This window comes from Tribolium castaneum, chromosome 8 (assembly GCF_031307605.1).
Source record: "Tribolium castaneum strain GA2 chromosome 8, icTriCast1.1, whole genome shotgun sequence".
Taxonomy (NCBI): Eukaryota; Metazoa; Arthropoda; class Insecta; order Coleoptera; family Tenebrionidae; genus Tribolium; species Tribolium castaneum.
The window spans coordinates 7388327-7406343 of record NC_087401.1 but is presented as its reverse complement, the minus strand read 5'-3'; the positions used below and the strand labels follow the sequence as shown (position 1 = coordinate 7406343).

Here is an 18017-nt window from a genome sequence, read left to right as displayed (position 1 = left end):
ATTTATTTCTGCTCCTGTTGTTTTACATACAACTTCAGATGTGCTACAGGAACATTTTACCAAAACACAAACTCCTGCAAAATGTTAGCACACAACCAGTCACAATCGACAACGCACGGTTTTGATGTTTGTATTTGACGTTTACCAGCCCAAACGTAGGTCGTAGCGTTAATTGTATGCAGCGAAAAACTGACGAATCATTAGTCGAGACATTGCTTACGTTATAGCGCAAATTTTCTATTATTACTAAAATAGTACCGATTTAAAATAACTCAGACCGTTTGTACTAGACATCATTTTGTGTCTACTTTCAGAATCTGCAATTTCCAAAAACTTTTACTATTGAGTATAACACTCCATTTATTTATTATTTGACAAAACAATAATTATTGTTTCAATAAATTAGTCGTTACTATAACTATTGGTTCATTGCACTTGTGATGAGGGTGAATTGGAAATGTAAAGAATTTTAGAATTTTGTTGTTTTAGAGAGCTGGTTCCAAAAAAGTTTGTATGCAACTCTTTCGCAAAATAGTTCTAGCGGACTCATCTCATTAAGAACTCGTTGCCTCGTCCTTAATCCGATTCGTCTGCTTAAACTCTATTTTGCGGACTTGTTACATTATTAATAAGTATTATAAATCATATTGTTATACGAATATTCGAAATTTGATTGTTCATAAAATTTAAATCAAACAAATCGTGGTAAAGAAATTGAAACGACTTTAGTTCAGTATTATACGAATTATAATCTAAATAATATTGACCCAATACCGTCTTATTACTTGCAACGTTTTTTTTTAAAAACAAAATTGCTTTTTGACCGATAACCGACTCATTATTATGCTCGAAAATTTAGAGTACAATGTATGTACGTACACACAGAGTAGCTTTAAAATTAATGTTTAATTATACAGCGTGCTCAAAAACTGGCGCACCAACTCAGTGGTGTGTGATAGAGAACTGGATATATATAAAGGTAAAAATAGTAAAAAAATTCTTTGTATTAAAGTTATTGATAAATAACGGATTTAAGATAACTGATATGTGGCAAATTTTAATTTTTTTAAATTAAAAAAACTGCTAAAATCTGATAGTAAATTTAAAAATAATTATTCATCGTTTTGTTACGGAACGATTACCTGGTATGAAACATAAAAACATAAAAAAATAATGAAAACTAAAGAAGTTAACACAATAAGTTTGTAGCTCCAAATTTTTTAAAATATGACTTTAGGAATTTTTTCAACATTTTTCCCGTAATCTGCACTTGCTTCTCAATAACGTACCACTAAGTTGGTGCGCCAGTTTTTAATTTATGTTATAGTCGTTTAAAAAACATTTTAACCTAAGAAAATACCGCTTTGTTTAAGAAAAATGTGAAATTAACAACAAAATCTAAAAATTCACTGCCGGTAGCTATTCCGGACACCGGTGCAGGCAGCTATACAATAGGCGCCGTTGCCGGCAGCGGAGGCACTGCTTTTTATACTCTATGTCATAAAAATTGCAACACCAAGAAGGAATTTGAATTTTTTGACGAAATTTGGCTTGTCCAATGGGTGGGTTTAAAGGTTGTCTTTTATCACTTCAGACTGTTTACCATCGAAATGGGTCATTTGAACTGTTTCCTGTTGAATTTACTTGATATGGGAGGAATGGGCAAAAACCATATCTAACCCTGATCCATCAAACCTTTATTTCGAAACACAACGCGTTTCCACCATAATGTGGTCAATGTATACAGTGTATGTTCTCACCTGAAGATGATCACTTTGTGGTTGAAACATGTTGTCTTTCGAAATAAAAGTTTTGGTGTGTCAGGTTTAAGCTGTGTTTTTGCTCATCCCTCCCATATTTAGGAAATCCCCCAAAAAGCAGTTCAAATAACCTAATTCGATGGTAAACAGTCAGAAGTAAAGTACGACGACGTTCGAACTCAACCATTGGTTAGAAATTTTTGTTGTACTTGAATTATTGCCATAATCCGAAGATGACTATTTTGGACTTGATTTGTTTCTGCTTCCTCTTTTCTTTGTCTTGAATCTTTTCTAATCAATAACTAATAACATAATGGTACTTGGATTGCTATTCAAACAAATAGCAATTTCTATAAATGAAAAAACACCTATTTGTATCCCAAAAATTGTGCTTTTTTAAAGTTTATTTAATTGTTGGTAGTTGTACTGTAGGCATATTTTCGTTTTCAAAACGCGTAAAACTAAATGAATTAAAACAAATTACTTCAAAAATTGTCAGAAACGCAAAGCATTGGATGAACAACACTTGCTGGTAAAAGATTTTATGTGTTAAAAACTCCTTTACCATCTGATTAAAAACATCCAAATTTTGATCATTTAATACCTGCTATTAGTCTAACATTTGTGCAAAGTCTCATTAAAAAATTCATATTCCTTCTTGGTGTTGCAATTTTTATGACACTGAGTATTATACTCTGTATTATATCTCCCAAACGCAAAGAGAACTTTGTTGTAAAGGAAATTGAGCTTCAGAATTGCCTAAACTATACGCACCTTTCCGGTGGGGAGCGAGTTCTGATACAGGCTGTATGTACGAATCCTGTTGAGGAATAACAAAAAACAATAATAATCTTACTACACATAATTAAATAGTTGCCAAAATCTTAAAACGAACACTGGTATATAGGCTTATAAAGTTATGTTTGTATATTACTCAAAAGGTGTTCGAAAGGGCCACATATCAAGGCTGGTACAAAAGCCTCTAAATGTTTGTATTTAATTAATTTAATTAAATTATGCACTTAAAACAGGTGCCGGTTGACACTGACAGTTCTCTCAGATAATTGTCAAAAAACTTGGTTGTCAACATTATCCAACTAAATTACCCTGGTTTTTAGTGTAATTATTATAGCACTTTGTTGGATATACGCAAATACGTATCGTAATGAGCTCAATACGAAACCGAACTAAAAAAAAAAGTTTATTCTTCAACACTGTCACAATTTACGATTTTTTTTCCTGTGTAAGTCAGATTTGACAACTATAACTGTAAATCGGTTTATTTATTCGTTACAAATTAAATGCACAGTAGAAATAATAAATGCACCGTAAAATAATAAATGCACAGTAAAAATTATAAATGCAATGTAAAAATAATAATTGCACAGTAGAAATAATAAATGCTGTAGCTCCATAAAAACCATTATTCCACGTTTCGAGTTTTAGATTTTCGAATTTATTTGTTCGAGGGGTTCCTTTTTAGTTTGCTGGGGCGAAGCTCCAGCCTACAAGCTAGCTACTGAGCGTTTATTATTTGTGCAAACTGAAATTAGGTACAGTGCATATACGATTTTTTTACTGGGCACATTTTAATAAAATACTGTGCGTGGTTTACTTGTCATTTAAATTTTTTTCTGTGCAAAAATGAATTGAATACTGATCACTTATTATTTTACCGTGCAAAAATTAATTAAATACTGATCATTTATTATTATTTTCTGATCAAAATTGAATTTATTACTGATCGCTTTATTACTACCCTTATTTATTTCACCTCGTGGATGATTAGATTAACCTTTCGTTATCACTCGACGTTTAAAAATCCACTCGTGAAATAAAAAGTCCGATTTACACTCAAACTCGTCGATTAAATAACTATTATCTGACATACATGAGGCATCCATTCCTATCAATATTTCTTCCAAAATCGAAAATTCCACACCAGACACATTTACTGCACTTACAGCTGCTGAATTTGTATTTTTGTTTATTTTGTTCTTATAAGTTTATATCGTGTATACAATTTTAATCCAAGTCATTTTTCTTCTAAAATAATCATATCGCCCAATTCAAATCAAACTTTTTGAATTTGTTTAAAAAAAACCTCATATTGTATATATATCATTATATCCCATTTCAGTTCATAGTAGAATTTTGCAACAGCGTGTTTGAATTGTTTGGAGTGAAGTAAACCACAAATTGAGAATTTATCTATAATAATTCTGTGTTAAACATCCCAGCGACACATTTTGAGTTAAGAAAACCCACCAGAAATTATTAATTTGTGCTACATTCGTTTGTGCCCATCAACTACTTAAAAAATCTGACATTTCGTAATGAAAAATGACAAACTGTTGTCAAAATTTCCTTACAAAGGAGAATAACCGTGAATTTTGACAGTTGTGTCCTAGAATAAAACAAAAATTGAGGTGTTTAGGGAATTTTCACAAAAATCGCCTACGAATTTTATTCCAGTTAAAAATTCCACTGTAAAACGTAAGAGAATAACAGAGCGATTTGGAGAATAATCAGAGTAGTAAGGGCTCAATTTTTGGTATTTACACCCAAGTTTGGTTCGGCCCTGTATTCGGATAAATCGATGCCCAGTCCGGCACTGCTATTTTTTTATCGTGAGAACGTCTAGGTCTTGACGGTCCCTTTCCACCAACCCTCCCCACTTCTTCCCATCACCCATCACACCTTGCAAGATTTGCATTTTGCTCATTTGCGACTGTGACCTCGCGATAAGGCAAGTGATGGGTATTACTCGTGAACGCGCTAGTCATGTGTTTTCTGAAACATTTTCGATTCTTAATTATTTGTGTCTTTTTCCCTGAGTTTTCACAACCTCAAAAGGAAAGGTAGGTGACTGCGCTTGCATGTGCTTGCTTTTTTGCACGTAAACCAATTTCAAAGTTAACTAGATGATAATCATTTAAAAACCTATTGCATAATTGTAAAATAATCTACCTGATTATTGTGGATACCAGATTTTCAATAATGTTCCTTTTATTATTATTTTTTCATACTCTTAATTCTTTGAATGCCGCTGCTGCATTCTGATAGCATTGCTCATAAAATTGTATGAAATCTGTAAGGTAGTGAACCTCTTCGACTAACTAAATGACAATTGTAACAGTTTTTCTTGATTACGCCTTTGATTTTTTTATTTGAACAGAGTCGGTCTCCAAAATTAGAAAAAAGACGTTATTGTATCTTCGTTATCATCAGCATTTTACTAAGGTCTTTTAGGCTAAAACTGTTATGAACAATGCATGCTAGCACCTCTTAAGAGCAACGAGTCAACTTGCAAACACGAGGTGTTGTTAATCAGATTTTTTCATATAATACCATTTAATTATTAAAAAAATTAGGATTTTGAGAATCTTTTATTGCATTTTTGGTATATATTTGGTTATTTATCTTCAAATATAAACATACATTTCCTAAATTTACAATTACATTTTTTTTTTATAAAATTGCCCTTTCCTGATAACATCAAAGGGCATAAAAATATTTAGGCAATAATTCAAGGGTTTCAAATTTCACTTCCTAAAATTATGGACGCAATCAACATTGCACGCCACGCCGTGGTCGCTAAATATACCCAAAGTTTGCAAAACTGACAAAAATATTTTATTTTGAGTTTTTTGCATAATTTACAGTACCCTAAACTATTTTTAGATGAATCCGGGCGTTGATTCTCCGGAACTCTGGTCACACTATTGCTGATTCTCGAATGCTTTGTCTTAGTTAATTAGATAAATAGATTAGAATCATCTATTGATAGAACACATGATAATTGTTTGTGAAAAACATAAATTTATGACTATCAATTAAACAGTCATTAGTCTGACAACTACTGTCTAGTGTTTTGTGACTTTTGTATATTTGGGTGCGAACATTAAGCGCAAGCCTCGTAAAGTTATGTGAAACACCCTGTATATAACGAAAATATTGCATATTTTTACATGGTCTGTTAATGCATAATTAATTTTTTTTCTTCCCATAAAGAACTAAATTTCGTTCAATTTTTTTTATTTTAGCGGTTTGATAGCTTATTTAGTTGTAAAAATTAAGCAAGTTTACCTTTTTGTGTGTCTAAGTAGGTTTTGAAGATAAGTAACATCTGATTTATTCTCCAGATCGTTTTTTTTTAATGGTGTTTAATGGATTTGATTGGTTCATTTTTAACGTTAACTTTTGACAACGTATTAAAATTAAAAGTTTTCTACTGGTAGTAGTAAGTAGTGCACATAGATTACATATTAAAAATATATTGGCCCAATTTTTTTGTTTTCTCTAAAAACATTTTATTATAAGAGGTGATCCAGCCTTGCTCCCATCTTCTGTAGCTCAGTTGTTATTAAAGTTAGAGTTTTGATATTGTGTAGATGTTATTATTACGTTATTTATACTCTAGAACGCAAGTCAAAAAAAGTATGACGTCATAATAATAAATTTTTTAATGGTTGCTGATATGTTTTTGTGTTCATTAGAATACCTTATTCGCTTCTTACATGTCCCTTGAGTTTTTTCAATCGGTTCAAGAATTACGTTTAAAAAAATAAAAACCAAAAAATCGGTCCAACTTTACTAATTACTAAGCTGCAGAAGATGGGAGCTGAGCTGCACCACACTTATACAGGGTGCTCAAAAACTGGCGCACCAACTCAGTGGTACGTTGTTGAGAAACCGGAAAAATGTTAAAAAATTCCTAAAGTCATATTTTAAAAAACCTGGAAGTGCAAACTTATTGTGTTAACTTCTTTAGTTTTCATTATTTTTTATGTTTTTATGTTTCATACAAGGTAATCGTTCCGTAACAAAACGATGAATAATTATTTTTAAATTTACTATCAGATTTTAGCAGTTTTTGTGATTAAAAAAAAATTAAAATCCATCCAAAAAATCACAATGTGTAGATGTGACAACACTGGGAATTATTTCCTAGGAAACCGTTTCAAAAATAATTTATTTTTATTGTTGCTCAAATTCAATTGCGATCATGACTGTTGGACAACTTTGTCACATATCATTTATCTAAAATTAGTTATTTATTAATAACTTTAATACAAAGAATTTTTTACTATTTTTACCTTTATATGTAACCAGTTCTCTACCACACACCATTGAGTTGGTACGCCAGTTTTTGAGCTCGCTGTATTAGCCTCCAAAAGTTAACAGATTATATTTTTTATCTTTAAAACTAGTAATCTGATTTTTATAAAATTTGGTATCTACTTAAGTCGTTGTCATAGATAAAATTATTTGTGACAATAATAAATAATTTTACTTATTAGTGCAAATTTTAACGTTAGGAAAATTGTTAAAGGGGGGGACTATGAGGTCCCACTTGACATACAGGATTATTTTTTGAAAACGAGCCTCCCTAAATAATTCAGAAAATAAACAAATATTTGAAAATTTTGATACAGGTCAATTTTTATTTTCAGGGGGACATCTTTATTCTACAGACTGATCCAGAAATACTGAGTCTGTTGGCAACACATTTGAAAGTATTTGTGCTCGTAATTTGCAAGACTGTAACCGAAATTAATTTCTCTTGACAATTATTTGACTACAATCCCACAAGAATGTTAAATTGTTGTTAACTGGAAGAGTACTCCATTGGTATCCTTAAAAATTTAAGTCCAGTGTTGCCAACAGACTCAGTATTTCTGGATCAGTCTGTAGTTTTGAAAGCTGAAACACCAACCTCCTTTGTAATACAAACAATACTTAAAAACTTTAAATGACTTGATTTCTCTTTATGACACTTCGAATGAAAGGTATTTTGACCAGAAGTTTAGCTGTATGATTCTTTTTTGGGTTTCAATAATTTTTTATAAAGTTACATAATGCTCAATTTCTTCAAATCTCGACTATGGAATTTAAAGTCATTGTGCCCCTTCGTTCAAATAACTACTGTAGTTTCTGAGAAATGTCATCGCTGTCAAATTTTTGATTAGCTGTTTCCTCATTTTTATGCATTTTGCGGCATTTTTGTTTTAAATTTAATTGTAGGGTTTGTTTTGATGTGTTTTACATTCTCGTGCTTACGTAAGTAGTCTGAACTGTCGTTTTTCTTTTTAAATCGTTTTTGTTTTTTTTTCGCATCTATTACTTTTGACAACATTCACAATTTAGATTTAGCGGTATATCACGTTTAAAATTCATTTGAGGTATCACAAAGGGGGTGGTGCCATTCAAAATTTTGAAATGGTTGTTTGTATTACAAAGGGGGTTGGTGTTACAACTTTAAAAAATACATTAAAAGGTGTTTACCTTTAAATAAAAATTGACCTGTCTCGGGATTTTCTAATTTTTTTTTGCTTATATTTGGAGTTATTCAGGGTGGCTCGTTTTTAAAAAATCACCCTGTATAAATCTTCCAACCAAAATAGTGAAGATTGTCAAGATTGCCTAAAGTATCATATATAACAATGCAGCTTAGGATCGAAGATAATCAGTCTGTAGTAAAATACAAATTAAAGTTTTATTCAGTACCGACGTATTGCAAGATTATCTGTTTTAAAAAGTGACATGAACTGAGGAAAAAATATATCTTTACTCGAGGAAATCCTATTTTGCATTTTACTGCTGGCTAATCATCTGTCTCCTAACAGCACTAATTCGATTGGAAAATTATAAATTGTTTCATAAATTTGTAGCATATAGTTGGATTTTTAATTATTAGAGTTTGAACGTCCTTTCTATTTACGCCCGTTATCTCAGTTGACGGTTAAAATATTATTTTGGTTACCAATTTATTTATTTCATGGTTTGACGTATTTCAGTGTTTGGCTATGTTTTAACCAAGTTTAAAATTTTTACTGAAGAAAATGTGTCAGTTTACCCACTTTTTTGAAGGTTAGTCATAATCATGTAGACTGTCTTTATTTTTCTAACCTAATTTTTTCGCGAGATATCCGCAATTTTGCCAATTTCAGCGACTCGGACTTGGCTGTGTTTTGGTGGAGTTGTAATGACTGTATGAAACATGAGGGCTGTAGATATATGTTGCATTTTAAGAAATAATAAAAACACCAAGAAATCAAAAACAAATTCCTACTTTTCAACGACTACAACGCATGCGCATTTAAAATCCTTGCGCGCGGTGTTACCAAAAAGCTGTGAATTTAACCCAATTTCTACTAAAGCACTAAAATACCATTTACGGTTTAAAATCTTGGATAAGATTTACCATCGGTTAGTTACCAAAGATTTTACACATGCACTGAAATACCAGGCGTTAGAATTTTTGTATCTTTGGTACATTATTAAATATAGGACGACACAGGGCAATTACTGTTATCCCCTCATTTATACTGGATTCTGTGGTCACCACTGGTAAATTAAGACCGTGCATAGTATTGTATGAGTGGATTTTAATGTTTTAATGACACCTTGTATCAAAAATTAAATCTTTTTCATTTTGTAATGATTTTCAAATTCTAACAAAAAACACTTTAACTATGAAAAACTGCATAAAAAAGTCAATGCTATTTACCACCACATACTTTTAAAATAACTTTATCTAATGCAGCAAATTAACATGCAACATTTCTAAATTAAAAATATATAAAAAAACGTTTTTTTAATGGTTTCATCTACAGCCAGTCTATTAGGCGAAGAACATGTTTTGAAGAGACCTTTGGTGGAGATTTCAGTTTTTAGTCAAAAACGTATTCGTAATAAACACTTACGGGAGTTATTCGTTTTTTATTAGCTTTGTTCGCGGTAGCGATCCTGAACTAGTTCAGGCATCAATCGCATGCGCAGTTTATCTGATAGCGTAACTTTTAGTAACAGTCCGGTGATCGCGGTAGCGAATTTTTTGGTTCCGGATTGGTTCAGAACCAGTCCAAACGATTCTCGGACTCGACGTAGGATTTTTAGTTCTAGACTTGTGCAGTTTACAAAAGCGGTTTTGTCTCTGTTACTGTCGTGTCTTTAGAGCTTTTTGAGGTTGGAAATGGGTTTAAATTACAATAAAGAAATAGTCTGTTTTAGTTACCGAAATTCATTTAATACGTTCGAAATTATTTATAAAATAACTTTTTTTTGACGAAGTTATTTTCTGGGAAATTTATGATGGTGGGATGGATTCAGTTACAAGAACAAGAAATAAACCATAATTGTTTTGGTCGACTAGAGTTTAGTTCTAATTCCATATTATCAGAACTTAAAGAATGTATTAATTACATAATTTTAAAAGTTTAAAAATTGTCTTACCTTGCCACCACTATTAGTGACATGTCCGTTTAAATTTTTAAACTTTTTAAATCATGTAATTAATACTGCTGATGATGTTCGAATTAGAACGAAAGAAGTCGACCAAAGCAATTTTGTTTTATTTCTTGTTTCTGTAACTGGATCGACGATGGAACAGTCGAGTCCGAGCAGCCATCGAAAGCAGTCCGTTTTCCAAGCGTTTCTAATCGACTTCAAAGAACACAGTTCAGTCTTCGGTCGGGTCAAATTTAACGTCTCGGCGTTAAGTCCCGTTCCGCCCTCTCGTCAGTTTTCGGTTGGGTCTAAGTTAATTTTATGGTTAAATCTTAGGCCCGCCTTTAACTAACTACACAAAATTCGGCTTTTTCAAGCCGGTTTCACACATCGAGTCTCTGCGCTGACTGTGATCGCCCAGCCACTCGATTGTTTGCTAAGTGAAGTGACAGTGAAATCCAAAAGTGAACATTGCAAAAGTTTCCACAATGGAGAACGAGCGTCGACTCCGCTCCAAGGGCCCGGTGAAACACTCACCAAAAAAAACCCTCAACTTACCCACAACTCCACTTCCGTCTTCTGTAAACCCCCCAAAAACGCTTCCCCAAAACAAACCTATTCCCTCCCTTATGGACAAACTAATTTTGCCACCCCCATTACAAACTCACGCCACTACACTGAAAGCCACAAAACACACTCAACAACGTTCACGCACACCCTCACCATCAAACTCTGAAACATCAACATCTTCTTCGACTACCACTTCGGAAAAATTCTCATTTCGCTACTCAATCCAAAACATCTCTGCCCCACTCGCCACTCAAAAAACCTTTTACTCTCACCTCATTTCTCTCGGCCTCCACCAAATTGACTCTCTAAAAGTCAATTATAACAAATCCGCTCTTCTTCCTTTCCAGGCAACTTACTCCAAACCAAATTTCAACTCTTCAAGCTGGCTTTCCTGGCTCGAAGATCCAGTTCAAACTCTTAAACCCCACACGCCTCCTACGCCAAATCGAACCCAAACCCATTACATTTTCCATCGTTGTCAGAGACGTCAGCTCTGACATCGAACCCCAAGACGTCATTTCAGCCCTGAAAAATTTCTACATCCAAAAGGTTTAACGCATCATTTCCGCCAAAACCAACAAACCAACTCCTCTCATGCGTATCGTGACACCGCACAAAACTGCGATCGACACACTTCTGTCAAATGGCCTTTCACTTTTCGGCCACGTTCACCCCTGCGAGCCGTCGCACCCCCCAAAACCAGCCCCTCTCCAGTGCGCCAAGTGCTTCACATTTGGCCATTCTTTTTCCCAATGCCCCAACAAGCCCATTTGCCCCACTTGCCCCGACAATCATCGGTCAAAATCGTGCCCTTCCGCAACTTCGAACCCCAAATGTCCCAAATGCCAGGGGAATCACCCCGCTTGGTTCCGAGATTGCCCCCAGTTTATCAAACCCTCCGAAATGACCCCAGAAACCCCCGTCGTTCCCATCGTCGTTGACAAGGAATTCGACCCCGAAAATTCTGACGACGACTCCGATGAGCGCGAACCCTTCGTTTCTGCCCGTAAATTCCTCCGCTTCATCACGAAAACCCTTTTCGACCTTTTCCCGTTCGAAAAACAGAAAATCCAAACTGTTCTCGAACATTCTGCTCGCGCTTGTCTCCAACGCGATCTAAAAATCTCACACTCATCAAACAAAATTCTCTTCACTTTTGGGTAAATCCCCCATTTCGGTGAAATGGCCCCCGATTCAAAAATGGCTTCTCTGAATTTCGCCACAGTCAATACGGGAGGGATTTTTCGTAAATTTGCCTCCTTGAGACATTTTCTACACATCGACCAAATTCACATCGCAGCAATCACAGAGACACAATCCAAACGACTCGTAAACATCACAGGCTTCTATTCCTACAACAAACCCAGCCCCACAACCCGAGCCAAACACGGCGTCACACTTCTTGTCTCAACTTCACTCGCTTCATCTCAACACATTTTGCCCCCTCATCTTGACCACCTTCAAGCCGTTGCAGCCACCATTCACATTAACAATTTAAACATTCTGTTTATTTCTTATTACAATCCTCCTCTCGAAACCGTCAATGCCCAACTCCTCGATTACACTTCCACATTCACACACGCAGTCATTCTCGGAGACTTCAACGCTCGACACACCGATTTTGGTAACACAATTTCAAACACAAACGACAGACATCTCATTCGCTCTCTCAACACTCTTCCTCTTTGTCGTCTTCGAAATCAATTCCCCACACTCGTCAATTACTCTGGCACATCGATCGTAGATCACATCATTGTGACCGATAATCTCACACACATCACAAACACAGACTCTTTCATTGGCACCACAGTCACCTCCGATCATCTCCCTCTTGTCTCAAACTTCACACTTCAAGGCCCCCAACCTCGACCTCCCACACATTCACGACACACTTGACCCCAACACCATTGACACACAAGTAACACAACTAACACAACTCATCAAACAAGCTCAAACACTTTTTGTACCCATCAAACACATTCCAACAAATCGCAAACCATTGCCCCCTCAAATTCTTGCCCTCATCCGAGTCAAACGCCAAAGTCAAAGTTTTGGGACAAATTCAATTCACCACAGGCCGAAAATCTCACCCCATCCACCATTTGTTAGTCAACAACACCATTTTTAACACCCCACAAGACAAAGCAAATTGTTTTGCTGCTACCCTCCAAAACATCCACCAAGTCCCCAATGACTTCCATTTAAACCAACACTTTTTTAACACAGTCACTAACAACACTCTCCGTTTCAGGCAAAACCTCCCCCGACTCGACGACGACGCCGACCTTGACCCAGACTTCCCACTCGACGACCTGGACTTGACCGCTCCAACCACCGACGACGAGATCAAAGCCCTCATTATCCGGCTGAAGAACTCGAAGGCCCAGGACTAGACCAGATCAAACCCATTCTTCTCAAACATCTCCCTCACACAGCCATCACATCCATCACCACAATTTTCAATTCTTGCCTCAATTCCGGTCACTTTCCAACCCCATGGAAAGAAGCCAGCACCATCATGATCCCCAAGCCCAACAAAGACCCCAACAACCCACTTTCATATCGCCCCATTTCTCTCCTCAACATTCTGGGAAAAATCTTCGAAACAATTCTTGCCTCTCGTCTCCGACTCGCTCTCGAAGAAAACAACCTACTGCCCCCTGAACAATTCGGTTTTCGCCCCCATCGCTCCACTTCCCACCCCACTTTCGAACTTTTTACCGACACAACCCGTAGTGCCAATCTCGGCCAGTGCACACTAGCCGTCTTTTTGGACGTCGAACGTGCATTTGACCGTGTTTGGCACGATGGTCTCATCCAAAAATTTCTTTCTCACAACATCAACCTCAATTTCATCAAATTAATCGACTCTTTTCTCTCAAACCGCTCCTGCAAAGTCAAAGTCCAAAATTCTTTTTCTTATCCCGTCCCCCTTCTCACCGGGGTTCCTCAAGGCTCCGTTCTGTCGCCCATTCTTTACATTTTTTACAGTTCTGATTTCCCTGTTTCAGATCTCCACCAGACCAAAACCCGCTTCTTCGCCGACGACACCGCTCCTCGATGACGTTCCTCTCCAAGGGGAAAAACGGAAGAAACGGAAGCTCTTCCAAGAAGAGCTTCACTCCGGCAGCCCCCTCATGGTCTTCCATCGCGGCAGGCCGCCCCTCGAGCAACCCCCAGGACTCCATTTTGGCAGTCCCCCAGGCCTCCATCCCGGCAGCCCCCAGGGCTCCACCCCGGCAGCCCTCAAGGGCTCCACCCCGGCAGTACCCCAGGGCTCCACCCCGACAACTTTACAGGGCTCCAGCCCGGCAGCCCCCAAGGCCTTAAGGATTCCTCCCATATTTCTGCATGATGCAGGAACATGGCATTTGGTTTCCCAAAAGGTCAATTTTACCAAGGCGAGGAGCGTAAGCGACCAAATTCGTATACAGCCTGCTACTGTTGCTGATTTCAGGTCGTTTACGAGGTTTATGGAAGCCGAAAGGATTCCATTCCACACCTACACTCTCCCGGAAGAACGGCAGAACATCGATGTGTCAAGTGCGGGGAAGCACATGACACATAAGTGTGCACGAAGGAGAGCAAGGAGCCTCCCAAGTGTGCCAACTGTAATGGCCCCCACACGGCCAATTACAGAGGCTGTCCGCAGTTACCCAAGCTGCAGAAAACCGCCACCCCCAGGACAACCGCCCCCGCCAAGGTCGCCGCCTTCAAGGCAGCAGTCCCCAAAAAGATCGCCGCTCTCAAGTCAACAGCCGTTCCCAAGGTCGTCGCTCCCAAGGCAAACCCTACCGCCACCAAAGGAGGCACCAAAAGACCGCTCAGCAGCGTCAAACGGTGACCTTTAGATTGCAGAGGAACCAGATTGCCACGGCCGTGGCAATGGCAAAGAGCCTGGAAGAGTTGGCTGAAAAACTCTCAGCCTTCGTCGCTCTTCTTTTGAATCGTTGATGGGTGGAAATCAACTAATTCAAAATTCTTTTCAGGTGGAACGCCAACGGTCTTCGAGCGGCCCGGGACGAGCTCGAAGAATTCGTCGACAGGTTGCAACTTGACATCGTACTTGTGTGCGAACTTGTTGCAACCTCAAACGACGGACCCAAAAATTCGGGGTTTCACTCTCCACAGGGCGGACAGAGGGATCGGCCCAGGAGGAGGAACGGCAATTTTTGTAAGTAACAGAATTAAACATTCTGTTCTATTTCACTATTGGTGACATGTCCGTTTAACGTTTTAAACTTTTTAAATCATTTAATTAATACTGCTGATGATGTTCGAATTAGAACGAAAGAAGTCGACCAAAGCAATTTTGTTTTATTTCTTGTTTCTGTAACTGGATCCATCCCACCATCTTATAAAATAACGTTTATAAATTTGAAAATGGGTTGTTTTCTACAATTTATAACTTTTCGTATCAAGGTTCTTTGGATAACTCATTTCTAACTTGGGGATAAGTTTGGATGGCTTATTAGTTTTTAAACATTTAATGTGCACTTAATAACGATCAATTATCGTTCGCGGTGGACGAAAAATCCGTAACTGATTCTGAACCGCACATGGGCTTTAAATAAATCCCGGACTAATTCAGGATTAGTTCTAAAAATCGTCCGCCAACAAAGCTAATATTAGTATAATTAGTGTAATTAATGTTTATTATGCACCAAATACAAATAAGGTCATCACAAATTAAAAACTATATAAAAATCTGTATGGTTCCATGTAGGTACGTCTTTCAACCGCCATATTCCAAGCGATCCAGCGCTTTCATCGGTCATGTCATTATTTAAAAAATACACTAAAATGCAAAAAATAATGTTTTTCAATCAGAGGTGAATAGTTTTTTACAGATTAAAATTATGGCAGGGCTTCCCTAATAGCTGCCGGCAATGAATTTTTAGAATTTGTTGTTAATTTTACATTTTTCTTGAACAAAGCTAGTGTTAGCTCTAAGTGTTATTAGTTTTACTATGTAGTAAAATACGGTGGCGAACTGACATTCTCAAAAATGACTGAATTTTGGCATTAAACATATGTTACTATTGAAAACAAAATTGCCCATGGCAATGTCTTCCAAACCCATTGTTATTATTTAAAAAATTGTGGTAAGATACTTACTATGAAGAATAATAAACAAATTATTAATAATAATAGTGATATTTCTATGTATCTCCGTCCTCAAAATTTATTAATGTTAAAAGAAGAACTGAGTAAACTTTATTTCAAAAGCGTTTTATGTCACTTTCAGTTCGTCATCAAATATGGAACAACCTCTATTAATAATGTTGCTGCTTATTCCACAGATACGAGTAGAGGAAGTGCACATTTATACTACAAATGGTTACTATGGTATATTATTTGATTTAGTTATTTTTTTTTCTTACTCCATAGAATAATGTAGCCATTTGGTGATTCTACCGATGGAAAAATTTAACAAAATTTTTTTAATGTAGCTATAAGAGAACTATAAGAGAACGTATTATACACGTAAAGAAAAGTTGGCATTATCTGCTCGTGATTCTGCTCGCATTCGTTTCAGAAACACATCAGACATCACTCACAGATAATGAACAACTTTTTTTTACTTATATCGGGTGATTACAAAATGTGTGACATAATTTTAACCACAAATACCCCTATACAATTGAGAGAAGATAGGATAGTATTTACAGATCCACCTCAAAAATTGGAAAATTACAATTTTTCAAAATTGGTATGTAAAAAAATTTGTTTTAATATTTTTCTTATCGTTTTTGCAGTTATTATGAAATTTTGCACGTCAAGAGACGTAAAGACGCTCTTTGATATGGTGTAACTGGAAATCTTGTAAAAGCTATACATTTTCGGTGACAAGGGGGTCCTTCTAGTTTTTGGGGTATAACTTAATTTTTCGACCTACTAACACGTATTTTTGATACCAAAAATCAAAAGCTCAATTATTTTTTAATAAAAAAGCTACTCTTGCTTCATATCGCTAAAATCTACTGTTCTCGTGTTATTTGGGTTTAAACTAAACTCTGGACTGCACTGCAAAATCAAAAAATATGCATTTTGAGCGTACCATTACTTTGGAAACAGTCCACTACTGACACAGCTGTCAATGCTGTCACTTTTGATGTCAGTTTCATTTAATCCAAAGTAAAATTTGATTATTTTTTGATGACAATAGTAAAAAACACGATTATGTGTTGGAAGAAACAATGCATGAGCTAGCGATAGCCATTACAACTTGATCTGACACCACACCGCAAAACTTTTCTCCAAATTGTTGTTTTTTTTTAATATTTCACTACTTGCATTATAAAACTATAAACCAAATGAAGAATTAAAACGATCAGAGACCAAGAGCACTCTACTGTAACAAATCACAAAATAAAATCTTCATCAACCATTTGTAGTACCATTATTGCAATTGAGTTGTGACCCAAAAACTGGAAGGGCCTTCTTATCAAAAGTGTATAGCTTTTACAAGATTTACATTTACAACATATCAAAGAGCGTTTTTGTATCTCTTTGCTTGCAAAATTTCATAAGAATCGCATGAACGTTAACAAAAATATTTTCAAAAAAACATTTCTTCATTCCAAATTTTTGAAAAATTGAAATTTTTTAAATTTTTTGAGGTGGGTCAGTAAATACTATTTTGTCTATTCTCATTTGTAGAGCGATATTCGTAGTTAAAATTACACCACACATTTTGAATCACTCGATATAATAAAATACTTTTATTACTTTTTAGTATTTTTTACATTTTAGTGCATTTAAAGTACTTTCTTGCTTCGTGGTTAACACCATTTTGAAATAATATTTAATTTCTCCAATTCAGTTCATTTTCGATCTCGTATGTTATTTAATTAGAATAAATTTTTTTCTTTACTTTTTCACTAGTTTAACAATCACCAAGAAAAACAAACTGTCTACCCTAAATAATAAATTTAAATGATCGCATGGTATTAGCTTTCTTTCATTATGTAGGGGTCTATCTTTTAAAATAAGGAGCTTTCTCGCATTTAAAAAATTTCACTACACTAATATGACAGAAAAATGTCATTTGTCCGGGTTTATGTAACTATAAACCCTTTGAAAACTTTGAAAAGAAGTTTCTAACTTTATTTTGAAGAAAGATACGAGTATGTAAACGAAAACTTTAACCAATTTTAGTTTTAGTAAACGTTTCGCTGAAACGTTTTTTTTTTCTAATGAAGGGAAGTCCAAATCAAAAAGCAATCTTCGGATTTGAATTCAACAGAAAATTTTACTTGAAAGTCAAGTGTTTATGATGATTTTTCAAAATTGTACGTATTATCCTTTTCCATTTACATTTTTTTACATTCTTTTTCATTTACTAAACTCTGTTAATTTGAATAATATCAAAAAAAGTCTAGAGTAAGTTACATTTTAATGTGGAATTTTATGCTTTACAATTTATATTTAAATCTTTTTTCTGTCTCTTAG

The 18017-nt window shown here is 35.6% G+C and overlaps 1 protein-coding gene across 2 annotated transcripts; it reads left to right on the top strand.

Annotated features, from left to right (window-relative positions):
* Positions 1 to 4432: 4432 nt before the first annotated feature.
* On the top strand, positions 4433 to 15577 carry LOC135266988 (uncharacterized). Of its 2 annotated transcripts, none has more exons than XM_064358483.1 (2): positions 4433 to 4621; positions 13574 to 15577. In XM_064358483.1, exon 2 carries the CDS (start codon positions 13700 to 13702, stop codon positions 14411 to 14413), a length of 714 nt encoding a protein of 237 aa, XP_064214553.1. In that variant the 5' UTR covers positions 4433 to 4621; positions 13574 to 13699; the 3' UTR covers positions 14414 to 15577. The 2 variants fall into 2 exon arrangements, with proteins under 2 accessions (XP_064214553.1, XP_064214552.1); XM_064358482.1 differs by having other exon boundaries at positions 12814 to 15577.
* The last annotated feature ends 2440 nt before the right edge of the window (positions 15578 to 18017 follow it).

What these genes read in the sequence shown, in the direction of transcription:
- LOC135266988 (XM_064358483.1), top strand. Translation starts at nt 13,700, where the DNA reads ATGGTCTTCCATCGCGGCAGGCCGCCCCTCGAGCAACCCCCAGGACTC.